Source organism: Alexandromys fortis, unplaced genomic scaffold (genome assembly GCF_014885135.2).
Source record: "Alexandromys fortis isolate MF-2015 unplaced genomic scaffold, M_Fortis_MF-2015_v1.1 scaffold_62, whole genome shotgun sequence".
Taxonomy (NCBI): Eukaryota; Metazoa; Chordata; class Mammalia; order Rodentia; family Cricetidae; genus Alexandromys; species Alexandromys fortis.
In genome coordinates this window covers 360,424-373,800 of record NW_026067942.1, presented here as the reverse complement: position 1 = coordinate 373,800, position 13,377 = coordinate 360,424, and the positions used below count along the sequence as shown (strand labels likewise).

At 42.4% G+C, this 13,377-nt stretch overlaps 1 protein-coding gene across 2 annotated transcripts in view; it reads left to right on the top strand.

Annotated features, from left to right (window-relative positions):
- Mark1 (microtubule affinity regulating kinase 1) overlaps window positions 1-13,015 on the top strand; it is a 103,755-nt gene extending 90,740 nt beyond the window's left edge. Inside the window, exons 14-18 of one of the 2 annotated variants that reach the window (XM_050148204.1) lie at window positions 1,071-1,171; window positions 5,212-5,376; window positions 7,003-7,254; window positions 10,404-10,448; window positions 12,400-13,015. In XM_050148204.1, coding sequence (XP_050004161.1) covers window positions 1,071-1,171; window positions 5,212-5,376; window positions 7,003-7,254; window positions 10,404-10,448; window positions 12,400-12,754 — 918 coding nt within the window. In that variant the 3' untranslated portion in view covers window positions 12,755-13,015. Of the gene's footprint in view, window positions 1-1,070; window positions 1,172-5,211; window positions 5,377-6,999; window positions 7,255-10,403; window positions 10,449-12,399 lie in introns of both variants that reach the window. The other variant, XM_050148203.1, reaches the window with a different exon arrangement.
- The last annotated feature ends 362 nt before the right edge of the window (window positions 13,016-13,377 follow it).

The window sequence follows — 13,377 nt, the reverse complement described above, 5'->3', positions numbered from 1 at the left end:
GAGATGGAGGCTAGGAGACTCGGGTCCTCTGCAGAGGACTGCTGAGATATCTCTCCAGCAAACTGAAAGATCTTTAAAACTGTACTTATATAAAGTTACTTGTATGATTTTCCCCTTCTGCATCTGAGTTCGAGGAAATACCTATTAAATTTCTAGTGCTCATACTAAACAAATGTTAGATTAACTGTGTATTTTCAAGAATTATAGAAGCTAGAATAGGTAGGAAGATATTTTCCAGTGGAGCAAAGATGGAAGAGTGTTTTATCCCTTTTGAATCACTCCTCCCGGGCTTGGGGTGGCCCAGCTAGTAAAGTGCTTGCCTAGCATGTTCAAGACCCAGGGTCGGAGTCCCAGCACTACAAACAACAACAAAATGGAAACACAAGATACGGACAGTCACCCCTGTCCTTTTTATTGCTGGTAACAAATAGTGTTTGGCAGGCATGATGGTGTAGGGTCTTTGTGTGATTAGGAGGCTAGCTCATCTGTCTACCCCTTTTTTGCTATTCTTTCTCTTGTTTACATGTGGCCTGTCTCCTAACTCAAACAGGGGCCTATGGGCAGGGGAGCTATGGGCAGTGTCTTCTATTGCACTCCTCAGCCCCCCATCAACACTCAGCAGGCAGGCACCGACCTGGAGAGAAGTGAAGTTGATGAGTAGGCAGAGAAGAGCACAGGCTTCTGGAGGAACTGCCGCCTCCATTGCCCTGTCCGTACTGAGACTGAGGGCAGGGTCACTCTCTGCTCGGCCCCTTCTCAGCCAGGCACTCCCTGAGAGAATGCAGCCTGCTTCCTGTGCTTCCCAATGCCATTGTCTGCCTCTGTGGAACTATAAACTAAAACAGTAGTGGCTGTGGTCTGGTGGGGTTTGTTTGTTTATTTTGTCTTTTGCTGTTTTGGTTTTCTTTTGATTCACTTGTCATTTCTAAAATCTAAATATGAGAAAGAAGAAAAATAGATCTTGCTTATGTGAGTCTACTCAATTAAAATTATGCTTTGAAATTTTTTTGATAATTTGATTTCACACTAATATAGTTAAGATTTTTAAATTGATTTTCTTCTTTATAAAGAACAACGTGTATTCTGGAGGGAGCATGGCAAGAAGGAACACGTATGTGTGTGAGAGGACCACGGACCGGTACACCGCGCTGCAGAATGGAAGAGACAGCAGGTGAGGTCACTGAGCCCAAAGGTGGTGTCTGTCATTGCTGCACGTAGCCTTGCTGAAATGTTTGTCGGTGTGTGGGTCACAGGGAAGGAATGCAGAGTGGTACAACCATACCTGTTTCCAATGGAGTGTGTCCCTGTGTAGCAGGACAGAAGGGTGGAAGTGTATTTAGAGAGTAAGAAATAACTTCCAGGTTTCTGAACGAAATATGGAACGGAATATTTCTCAGTACTAAAGTGCATGTACAATCGCAGTCTGACAAGTCTGGGTCTTCTCTCCAGGTGTACCCTGCTCTGACTTCCCTCTGCCCCTTACCCTTCAACCAATTCTTCTTATTTTATTATATAATCACATTTTCTTCCTTTTTATTGTTTTTATTCAGCTATATATTTTTCTCCACTCCTCTCTCTTTCTTCCCCTGCCCTTCTACCCTCTCCCATGGTCCCCGTGCTCCCAGTTTACTCAGAAGATTTTGTCTTTTTCTACTTCCCATGTAGATTAGATCCATATTTGTCTCTCTTAGGGTCCTCTTTGTTGTCTAGATTCTCTGTGGTTGTGAATTGTAGGCTAGTTTTTCTTTGTTTTATATCTAAAAGCCACATATGGGTGAGCACATATTATATTTGACTTTCTGAGACTGGGTTACCACACTCAATGTGATGTTTTCTAGATCCATCTAGCCTGCAAATTTCAAGATGTCATTATTCCTCCCCCCAGCCCCCACCTGCCACTGTGAAGTGCTCCATTGTGTAACAGTACCATAGCTTCTTTATCCATTCTTTGGTCAAGGTGCATTTAGGTTGTTTCCAGGTTCTGACTATGACAAATAATTCTGCTATGAACGTAGTTCCTTGTGGTATGATTGAGCATCCTTTGGGTTTATATCCAAAAGTGGTATTGCTGGATCTTGAGAAAGGTTGCTTCCTAATTTTCTGAAAAATCGCTATATACTGATATCCAAAGGGGCTGTACCAGTTTTCACTCCCACAGCAATGCAGGAGTGTTCCCTTTACCCCATATCCTCTCCAGCATAAGAAATCATCAGTATTTTTTTTTATGTTGGCCTTTTTTTGTTGGGGGGGGGTGTTTTGTTTTGTTTTTCGAGACAACGGCCCAGCAATGTTGGCTATTCTTACAGGTGTAAGATGGAATCTCAGAGTTGTTTTGATTTGCATTTCTCTGATGGCTAAGGATGTTAAGTATTTCCTTAAGTGCCTTTCGGCCATTTTAGATTCCTCTGTTGAGAGTTTTCTGTTTAGGTCTGTATTCCATTTCTTATTGGATTATTTGTTCTTTTGATGACCAATTTTTTGGATATTAGTCTTCTGTCTGATGTGGAGTTGGTGAAGATCTTTTCCCATTCTGTAGACAGCCTTTTTGTCTTGTTGACCGTGTCCTTTGCTTTACAGAAGCTTTTCAGTTTCAGGGGGTCCCATTTATTAATTGTTTCTCTCAGTGTCTGTGCTACTGGGGTTATATTTAGGAAGGAGTCTTCTGTGCCAATGCATTCAAGTGTACTTTCCACTTTCTCTTCTATGAGGTTCAGTGTGGTTGGTTTTATGTTGAGGTCTTTGATCCTTTTGGACTTGAGTTTTATGCATGGTGATAGATATGGGTCTATTTTCATTCTTCTACATGTTGCTAACCAGTTATGAAAGCACCATTTGTTGAATTTGCTTTTTTTCCCCATTTGATATTTTTTGCTTCTTTGTCAAAAATCAAGTGTTCGAACGTGTGTGGATTAATATCTGGGTCTTCGATTCAGTTCCATTGGTCCTCCTATCTGTTCTTATGCCAATACCAGGCTGTTTCAGTACTGTACCTCTGTAGTAAAGTTTGAAGTTAGGGATTGTGATGCCTCCAGAAGTTCCTTAATGTACAGGATTGTTTTGGCTATCCTGTTTTTTTTTTTTTTTTGATTTTCCATATGAAGTTGAGTATTATTCTTTCAAGGTCTGTAAAGAATTTTGCTGGGATTTTCATGGGTATTGCATTGAATCTGTAAATTGCTTTTGGTAAGATTACCATTTTTACTATGTTAATTCTACCTACACGAGAGCATGGGAGAGCATTTTTTGGTGTCTTCTTCAATTTCTTTCTTCAAAGATTTAAAGTTCTTGTCATACAAGTCTTCCACTTGTTTGGTTAGAGTTACTCCAAGATATTTTATGCTATTTGTGGCTGTTGTAAAGAGTGATGTTTCTCTGATTTCTTTCTCAGCCCATTTATCATATATATAAAGGAGGGCTATTGATTTTTTTTGAGTTAATCTTGTGTCCTGCTACATTAATGAAGGTGTTTATGAGTTGTAGACTCATAAAAATACCTTTTTTATGGAGTCACATATAAACTATTATAATCCTCAGTAAACAGTGAGAGTTTGACTTCTTTTCCTATTTGTATTCCTTTGATCTCCTTTTGTTGTCTTATTGCTCTGGCTAGAACTCAAGAACTATATTGAATAGATTTGGAGAGAGTAGACAACCTTGTCTAGTTCCTAATTTTAGTGGGATCACTTTGAGTTTCTCTCCAATTAGTTTGATCTTGGCTGTTGGTTTGCTGTAACCAACCTTTATTATATTTAGGTATGTTCCTTGTCCTTTCCAAGACCTTTATCATGAAAGGATGTTGTATTTCATCAAAAGCTTTTTCGGCATCTAATGAGATGATCATGTAGTTTTTATTTTTCAGTTTGTTTATATGGTGAATTAACCGACACTGACAGATTTTTGCATGTTGAACCATCCCTACATTTCTGGGATGAAGCTGACTTGATCATGGTGGATGATGATCTGATGTGTTCTTGGATTTGATTTGCCAGTGTTTTATTGAGCATTTTGCATCAATGTTTATGAGTGAGATTGGTCTGTAATTCTCTTTCTTAGTAATGTCTTTGTGTGGTTTGGGTATCAGGGTAATTGTAGCCTCATAAAAAGAGTTTGGCAATGTTCCTTCTTTTTCTATTGTGTGGAACAATTTGAGAAGTATTGGTATTAGTTCTTCTTTGAAAATCATGTAGAATTCTTTTTTTTTTTGATGACTGTTTCTATTTCTTTAGCAGTTATAGGTTTATTTAATTTGCTTATCTGATCTTGATTTAAATTAATCAACTCTTTTTATGCTCAAATAATAAAGGCTTCCTTTTCATCCTCTAAAGAATGTAGAACCACAAACTTCTTATTGTAGTTTTTTTTAAGATTTATTTATTATGTGTACAGTATTCTGTATTGCATGTATGCCGGCAGGCCAGAAGAGGGCACCAAATCTCATTACAATGATTGTGAGCCCCTATATGGTTGCTGGGAATTGAACTCAGGACCTTTGGAAGAACAGGCAGTGCTCTTAACCACTGAGCCATCTCTCCAGCCCATTATTGAGTTTTATTGTAGTTGGATGAACTACTCATGGTAGCTCAAAGGTTGAAGCATCTGTTGTGATGAAATTCTGTTCTCAGCAGAGGGACAGTCCGACCTCACATGGCTCTCTTTTCTGTTGTAGGCTACGAGAAAGCACACAAGGAAACTGTGGCTTCCTGGCATTCTTTAGGCTTGGTGTTGAAGTTGATTTCCAATTATTAACTGTGTCTTCTGTACCAAATGCTGATCTGTAGCTGCTTGACACCCATACTGGCCAGCCTGTTCTTCAGACAGTGAACTGATAGGAGCTGCAGGAGGTGCTGGCTACAGAAACAGCAATTTTCATATAGCTAGGAGTTCTCAGAGCTTAAGTGATATAGGAAGATTCACAGCAACACAGTGCACAGAACTAATCTTAGAACTGAATGTAAAATGTCTCCAGCAATAACCGTCTCGTCTGTAGCTGTCACACATCCATACATATGCCTGCCTTCTCAGACACATGCATACAGAACACACGTCTAAGCACTTTTCAATGGACGTACCTTAAATGGGGAATTGATTTGTTAATGAGTAAGAATGTGTTCATTTCTTTTAAGTGTTTCAGTCATGAAAGTGTCAATCAGTTGAGACTCAGGAAATCCCTTTCTTGGGTTTTAGTAACTGTACCTTTTCTTTTATGTCAAGCCTTACAGAGATGTCCGCCAGCAGCTTGTCATCTGCGGGTTCCACAGCAGCTTCTGCTGGCGCCTCAGCACGGCCCCGCCACCAGAAGTCCATGTCGACCTCTGGCCACCCTATTAAAGTCACACTGCCAACCATTAAAGATGGCTCTGAAGCGTACCGGCCTGGGTGAGTCCTCTTGCTTCTCGTTCTCTGTGGTCACTGTCTCCTCCAGAGTGGTCGGAAAGACACAGTGTCGGGAAATGTTGACTGGGTGTACACTTATTGTGTGCTGTAGCAGTTATCTGAAGTTACTTAAAATCATTTTTAAGAAGAATATTCTTAACAGATTGTGTTTTTAATCTGTCACAAAGCATTGCTGCCTGGTTTATCATTTAAGTAAGCTGAGTGGCTAGAGAAGCATCAGCAGGTGGTAATGGTGCTTACCGCCAAGCCCAGTGACCTCGATTCTATCCCTGGAATCCACGCGGTGAACAGAGAGAGCCACCTGGACGTTGTCTTCTGACCTCCACACATGCGCTGTGGCAGGAGTGCGCATGTACACATGCACACAAATAAGCTTTTAAAAAAAGATCAGGCGGGGGTGGCACACACCTTTAGTCCCCCTCCCCCCAGCACTCGGGAGGCAGAGACAGGTGTGAGCTTGAGGCCAACCTGGTTTACAGAGTGGGTTCCAGAACAGCCAGGGCTACCTGGGGAAACCCTGTCTGTGGTCGGGGGCGGGGGGGGGGGAGTAAAATGAGATGCACAAAAGCCAGATGTGATGGCGCACACCTTTAATCCCAGCACTTGGAAGGCAAAAGCAGGTGGATCTTTGTGAGTTTGAGGCCAGCTTGGTCTCGAAAGCAAGCCAGGGCTACTCAGAGAGACGCTATCTGGAAACCCTTGCCAAAGAAAAGACACATAACCAACCCAGCTAGGCGCTGTGGCCTTGGGTCCTAGCAGCTGCTGTATCAGGGGAGCGGCTGCTTGGGTATAAAATTCAGTTCACATTTGGAGTTTTGCTTCTTATAGAACTGGAACTCGAGTATCTGAGCATGCTCTCACTCCAGTAAGTAGGTTTTGATAGCACCACATGCATTGAATCCTCCAGGGTCTAAAGTGGAAACATGGTAATATTATGAAAAGGCTTTTTGACAAAGAATAAAGTTTGTTCTACAGGTTACTGAGCAACCAACGTACATTGGTGAAGTTCAAATTGAAGAACCCTTATCTGAAATTCCTAGGCCCAGGAACCATTGGGTTTGGGACATTTTCCAGTTCTGCAATATTCACATGTTCATAATGAGATGGTTGGAATAGAACATGAATTTAGATATGGAGTTCACTTAGATTCCTGGCATATCTTACATGTATAGCCTAAAGATATTTCATAGTGTTTTCAGTGGACTTCACATGAGATCACACATGGAATTTTTATGTGTAGAGTCATAGAAGTGCTCAAAAAATTTTTGAATTTTGAAGCATTTGAAATTTCAGACCATGCAGATTACATGTAAAAAACACATATGCAGCACCCAGATTGGGCATTCCAGATTCTGGCAGTATTTGTCTTCATGTCAGTAGTTTCTTAATCTTTAATTACCAAATTTTACAAGAAGTATATTATTTTTAAACTTCCCTCCCCTCCTTGTATAATGAGATGGAAAATTAATTGTCCCATGCTCCTCACTTCTAATGCAAACAAATCACTGGACCAACGGAAGGACTCGCACTTTTCCCCTCCCCAGTGTTTAGCCCGAGTGAAAGCGCCCGTCATTATTCTGAATAATGTATCTTTATTTCTCCCAGCAGTGCAACCCAGAGAGCGCCTGCTGCTTCCCCATCTGCTCACAGTATTAGTGCCGCCACCCCAGACAGGACCCGCTTCCCCCGAGGGAGCTCCAGCCGAAGCACCTTCCATGGGGAGCAGCTCCGAGAGCGGCGCAGTGCTGCTTACAATGGGCCGCCTGCCTCCCCGTCCCATGAAGCTGGTGCCCTTGCACACGCCAGAAGGGGAACGTCCACCGGGATAATAAGCAAAATCACTTCCAAGTTCGTCCGCAGGTCAGTACCACACAGTTGGGTTTCAAACCTTAAATCCTCAAATCCAAGTATCTTAGCAGAGAGACCATCAGTGATCTTATGCAGTTTGGGCAGGGATACGGAGTGGCACCTTGTGAGAGAAAGACCTACAGTCCACCCACAGTCTGTGCCAGGAGTCAGAGGATGTGTGGGCAACTGTTCTCAGGGTGCTGGGGGGATCGTCAGTCACCAGGGCACTGGACTGAGCAGTGAGATGGCTGTGAGCCCCTGGTTCTTACAGTGTCTTTCAAGGTTGGGCCTCTTTCCTCTCTAGACTGGTTTTTCCTGCCTCACAAACCAGCTTCTCCTTCCAAGGTCTCCTTGCCTTTTCCATCACCTCTAAACATCAGCATGCACGGGACAGACTTGGGACTGCTTTCTGCCAGTTTTCTGACTTCCCTTGGTTATCTCCTCATGATGTGGCCATAGATGGCCTCTCATTTTGACAGCCTCGGTCTTGACCCGAGCTCTCCCAGAGCCTCATCCCCATAGATCAAGTTGCCCGAAGCTCCACATCTCCGCATTGTGTTTCAGCCTCCAAGCCCCACTCTCCCCTGTTCTTTCCATTTTAGAAGTGGTAGCTCCATCCTCCAGTTGCCTCAAAGTTGCCTTTGATTCCTTTCCACATTTGCAAATGGCTCTTCTCAGTACAGTCTTTCCTGCCACTGCCTCAAAGTCAAAACCACTGTCAATCTTCACTCCTACCTGGTCTCCTTCATCCATATATACTCTGTTTATATATATTATTTATATATAATTCTGATTAAGTTACTTCCTGATTTAAAACACCCATTAGGACTAAGGGCATAGCTTACCTAGCATGCACAAAACCTTCCATTTGACCCACAGACTGCAAACAAAGAAAAAGAAAATAAATAGGAAAGGAGGGGGTTAATTAGCTTTTGTCTTGCTGAGACTATAGGTATAGGCACATATAAGCCTATGCCTGCTCCTCCTGTCTGACCTCCTGCTTCCGTTCTTCCCACCCAGAGGTATCTCTACACACTGCTAGGAGTTTGTCCTTACATTCATTATCCTTGCAATCCTGCCTTGCTTGCTGCTGCAAGCTTGAGGGCTTCCCAAGTAGAAGGGAATGGCCTTTGTGCTCAGTTAAGTGTAAATTGCTGTATATACAGTATTTGCTTTTGTATTGCAGAGCCATGCTAAGCTGCATGAACTGTTGCAGCCAGCTGTGCTGTTGTGTCCTATCCACCTCCCATCAGGTCACTTAGAACCAATTCCTTGGGCTGCCCCATCCCAGGAAGGCTAGACCAACATGTGACTGGATTGAGTAAGGAAGATCCCATTCTGGATGCTTAGAGCTTACCAGCAGTGCACCCTGTGAACAGGACAGAAAAGTCAGACACCTTTTGGGTACGGGTGTTTCATCTTCCAGTGGGGTCAACAGTGTAATTCTGTTGCTACGGTAGAGAGCACTGCCCATCTGTGCAGTGGATCAGAGCAAATGAACTGGCTCAGACACGTGAGAGTGAAATGACTTTTACAGATGGCACCGAGTGTTTAATATCCTGACTAGTGAAAATAGCAATTATTATAAAAAAACAGAAATTTAAGACACCCCATTTGAGAATGCAAATAAATTTATTATTCTTTTCAGTTCTGAAAAAAACAATGTCCTTTGCACAGTATGTCTATGGAAAGAGGCCTGTAGTTAGAGCCCTGCAGACTTGGGAGGCTGTAACGTTTAGTGCCTGGATTGAGTTTGCCGTGCAGTGCAGCAGCTCCGTACTGAGGGGGTGGAGAGAGGAGGGCAGTGCTGACTTCAACCCTGCTGTGCACACTTTATATAAAAATATAAATGTGGAAAGGCTAAAACATTAAAAAAAAAAAACCTAAGTGTTCCAGATGGTAATTTTCCTAGCTTCTCAAAGGTTTTGTTCTATCACAAGCTACCTCTTAGATTAGATTATAACTTGACTCGGTTTCAATCACCTTTGAAATATCAGTAGAGTTATAATTTTGGAAGACCTTAAAATATTAGTCACCTTCAATATAAAGACAGTTAGCAGTTTTTCTGGTTTTATTTCACAGATTTAGATCTAAGTGAGATTATTGTTCTGTTCATTGTTCAGTCTGTTTTAGACTTACCTTTGTGGATAGGCTGCTGAAGACTGTGCGTGGGTTCTTGGCATAACTTCTGAAATAAATTCATGGTCTACTTCAGAATTAGTATTTATTGTTAGAAAACCATATTGGGATCACCTTCTTTCATTTTTTTTTAAAAAGGCTTGTTTATGTGTATGCGTGTTTTGTCTGCATGCATGCATACCAGAAGAGGGCATCAGATTCCATAGGACCGCAGTTATAGATGGTTGTGAGCCACCATATGAGTGCTGAGAATTGAACCCATGTCCTCTGGAAGAACAGGCAGTACTCTTAACTGCTGAGCCTTCTCTGCAGCCCCAGGCTCATTTTCTTAATCAATTCAATCAATCTGTTTCCCCACCCCTATGTTGTGTATGTGTGTGTGTGTGTGTGTGTGTGTGTGTCCCAGAAGATGGTGTTGTGTCTCTTGTCATCTTGTCACTCTCTACCTCATTTCTTGAGACGAAGTTCTCTTTCTAAACCTGGGGCTTGCTGTTTGGGCTAGCATAGCTGGCCACCAGGCCCTCAGGACACCCCCAGAAGACGTGCCCCAACTCAGGTTCTCACGCTTGCACAGAAAAGATTTAACCCACTGGTCAGTCTTCTAACCACCGCCTTAGGTGCTCAGCCTCCAAACTATGTTTAACTGCAAGGTTAGCACATTTGTTCAACTGAGCAACAACCTCTACAAGTGAAGTCTAGTATTGCTATTGAGAGTTATTAAAACTTACTTAACCTTACATTATGCTAAACTAAGCCAAAAGATAAATTATTAAGTTATAGTCCTGACTCTGGGTTGGAAGATTGTATCTAAAGAACAGCTAAGTTTTCGTCTAATACGCCATCGACAGTATCTAGTGGGCACTCGGGAAGTGGCAGCAGCACATGCTGGGGTAAAAGTGTGAAGAAGGATTCACACCTGGGACTAATGAGGACGCTGACTTCAGTGTCTTTTATTTATGGGTTTTCTTGATCTCCTATTGCTTTTAAAATTGTTAAATCTCCACCTTCTCTTTATTTTTGAGGGATCCAAGTGAAGGCGAAGCCAGCGGCAGAACCGACACAGCCAGGTGAGCTACAGGTGCTGGGTGCTCCCACACCTGGTGACCAGGGCAGGGTGGTAATTTGATTGCGTCTGCACTTTGAATCCATATTCAAAGAATAGTAGGCTTTCCTAATGTCATCTAGCTCGTCAACTTATCAACTAACTTTGAATGGCATAGTTGGTAAAGAATTGGGCTTCCTGTCTGTGAGATGAGTGTCTGCTTCACCTGTGAAGCAGAGAGCTTCCTAGAGAATATGCACTGTTCTCCTTCTGTAATGTGGGGTCACTTAGGTGAACACTGAGGTAACTAAGTGTGCAGAGGATTTCATCATAGTGATATATTTAGCTAAATATTCGATCTTGGACCACATCGTAAAACTATACACTGACATGCTTTCTGGATTTTTCCCAGAGAAAAGTAGAGAAGACAATGAAGTAAATACTTTCCTTGTCCATTGGTAGTCTTTGGCATGCATTTCCATGTCTGTTCAGTAGTCTTTGGTGTGAATTTCCATGTCTGTTCAGTAGTCTTTGGTATTTATTTCCGTGTCTGTTCAGTAGTCTTTGGTATTTATTTCCGTGTCTGTTCAGTAGTCTTTGGCTTTTATTTCCGTGTCTGTTTCGTGGTCATTGGCATGTATCTCTGTAACTTACTCTCTGTTTTCTCAAGATTACAGTTTTTAGCACTTTGGAGGTTCAGGTATCTGGGAGGAAAGGAACTGCCTTATTATATTCCTTTTTATATTTTATAATATTTTATATCTTAAATATATAAATGTATATGTATGTATTTATAGGAAAGGCATAAATGTCTTTCAAAGATAGATTTCACAAATGAGGGAGGGATGTTTATAGGCAAAACTGCAATGTATCTGTATTTGGATGACGGTTTAATATATTTAATACAAGGTACTTTGAGTCATGGAAGTCCATTAAGTCTACCCTCGTATGGTTACTTGAGATGGTTTTGTGGTTCTATTTGTGCAATACCTACACACCAAAACTCAATGTTGGTCATCTCTTGTGCTCAGCATAGTTCTGGGTGCCTGGGTGTCAGAAATGAAGCAGGCAGATGGCCTGGATCTTATGATACAGGCGAGGTCAAGAGATAGTGTATTCAAATGGCTTGAATGAGAAAGAAAGTAGAATTAGAAGGGGTGGCCATGCAAGGACAGGAGTCTGGGTGATCAGGGACTCTGGAGAAAACAAGCAAAGATTGGGGGAGAGAAAGGAAGTTGTCCATGTAGAAAGAAGGCAGCCTTGCCTGTGCAGGAGCTTGGAGAGGAGCGCACAGGCCTGTGGTCAGGGACAGCATGCAAGCCAGCATGTCCCCATGGGAGAGAGCAGAGAGGGAAGTGATATAAAAGGGGTGGAGGCCACAGGCTGCCTTCTCCGCCAGTTTGCACATGCCTTTAGAGAAAAGGGACAGAGCAGAGCCTGCATGCTGTGAGAGGTCCTGACAGTAGCGGTCACCCTCCCAACTGTCTGTTGGAAACCGCTTTTCTTCTGGAGTCATTGCATAGCTCCTACACAAGAAGGGCAGAAAAGGGGGAAATGTTTATATTCTAATACTGTGTTTTATCAGGAGAATCCTAGTGGTGGCTGCTGTGTGTATCTTTGTACATGTATATGCATGTGTATAGGTGTGTGCATATGGGGAGGACATGTCTGTGTGTTTGTGGTATGTGTATGTACAGAAAATGAAGAATATAGAAAAAACTATTAAGTTTTCACTTTCAACTGCAAATTCCTTCCCAGGAACAAATGCACCTGAGAAAGTTTGCTGCTTTAGACTGAAGATGCTAAATGCCAAAGTGCATGGTGCCCTGGGCCTGTTTGCAAGCAGCGTGGTAGTGTGCAACTCTGGTCCCTATGAGGGCAGACTGCAGACTGGAAAGTTCAACATTTTATGCTTACAATTTCTTTGCCAAGCAGAACTTTTGTTTTAACTTTTCCCCTTTGCCCTCTTCTTCTAGAAGTACATCTGGGGAGCCGAAAGAAAGAGACAAGGAAGAGGGCAAAGACTCCAAGCCGCGTTCTTTGCGGTTCACATGGAGCATGAAGACCACAAGCTCAATGGACCCCAATGACATGATGAGAGAGATCCGGAAAGTGTTGGATGCCAACAACTGTGACTACGAACAGAAAGAACGGTTCTTGCTCTTCTGTGTCCATGGCGACGCGAGGCAGGACAGCCTTGTGCAGTGGGAGATGGAAGTCTGCAAGTTACCTCGGCTCTCGCTGAATGGGGTCCGCTTCAAGCGAATCTCTGGGACCTCCATTGCCTTTAAGAACATTGCATCCAAAATAGCAAACGAGCTTAAGCTGTGAAGCTGTGTGAGCTTCAGGATCAGGGAAGATGCCCCACAGCTGAGGTGCAGGTTGTGAGTGCACAGATTCCTGTGTAGAATCTGTCCTTAACGCAATAGGGTTATACATAGTCATGAACTGTAAAATTAAAGTCAGTATGAGCTATAATAAGACTCTGTAGCTTAAAAAGTAGGTTCACATGTACAGGTAAGTATATTGTGTATTTCTGTTCATCCTCTGTTCATAGAGTTGTATAATAAAATATGATTGCTTTAAAACCTGTATACTTGTCTGGGTCTCCAGAAATGTATGTTTAATGCTTTGAGTTGAAAGTGGTTTCCCTGTTATTTACGTTCTGGTGGGTTTTTAAATTCATACCTCCATCATGCTATTTTAAAAATTGTGTCCAGAATTAAAAGTGCACAGAAATAGTCTTTAAAATTGTAGCATGGACTTTATAAAATTATTTTAAATCATCTTTAAACCAGAAGTTGACAGTGGTCGGTGTCATCCTGTTTCTCCTGCGTTTCTTGCTCTCAGCCTGTGTCAGACAAGATGTGGCCAGGGGACACAACAGGTTTACAGTGTCCGCACCTAGACTTCTAAACACAGTGAAAAGAAAGCCACAGCTCTGCCTCAAGCTA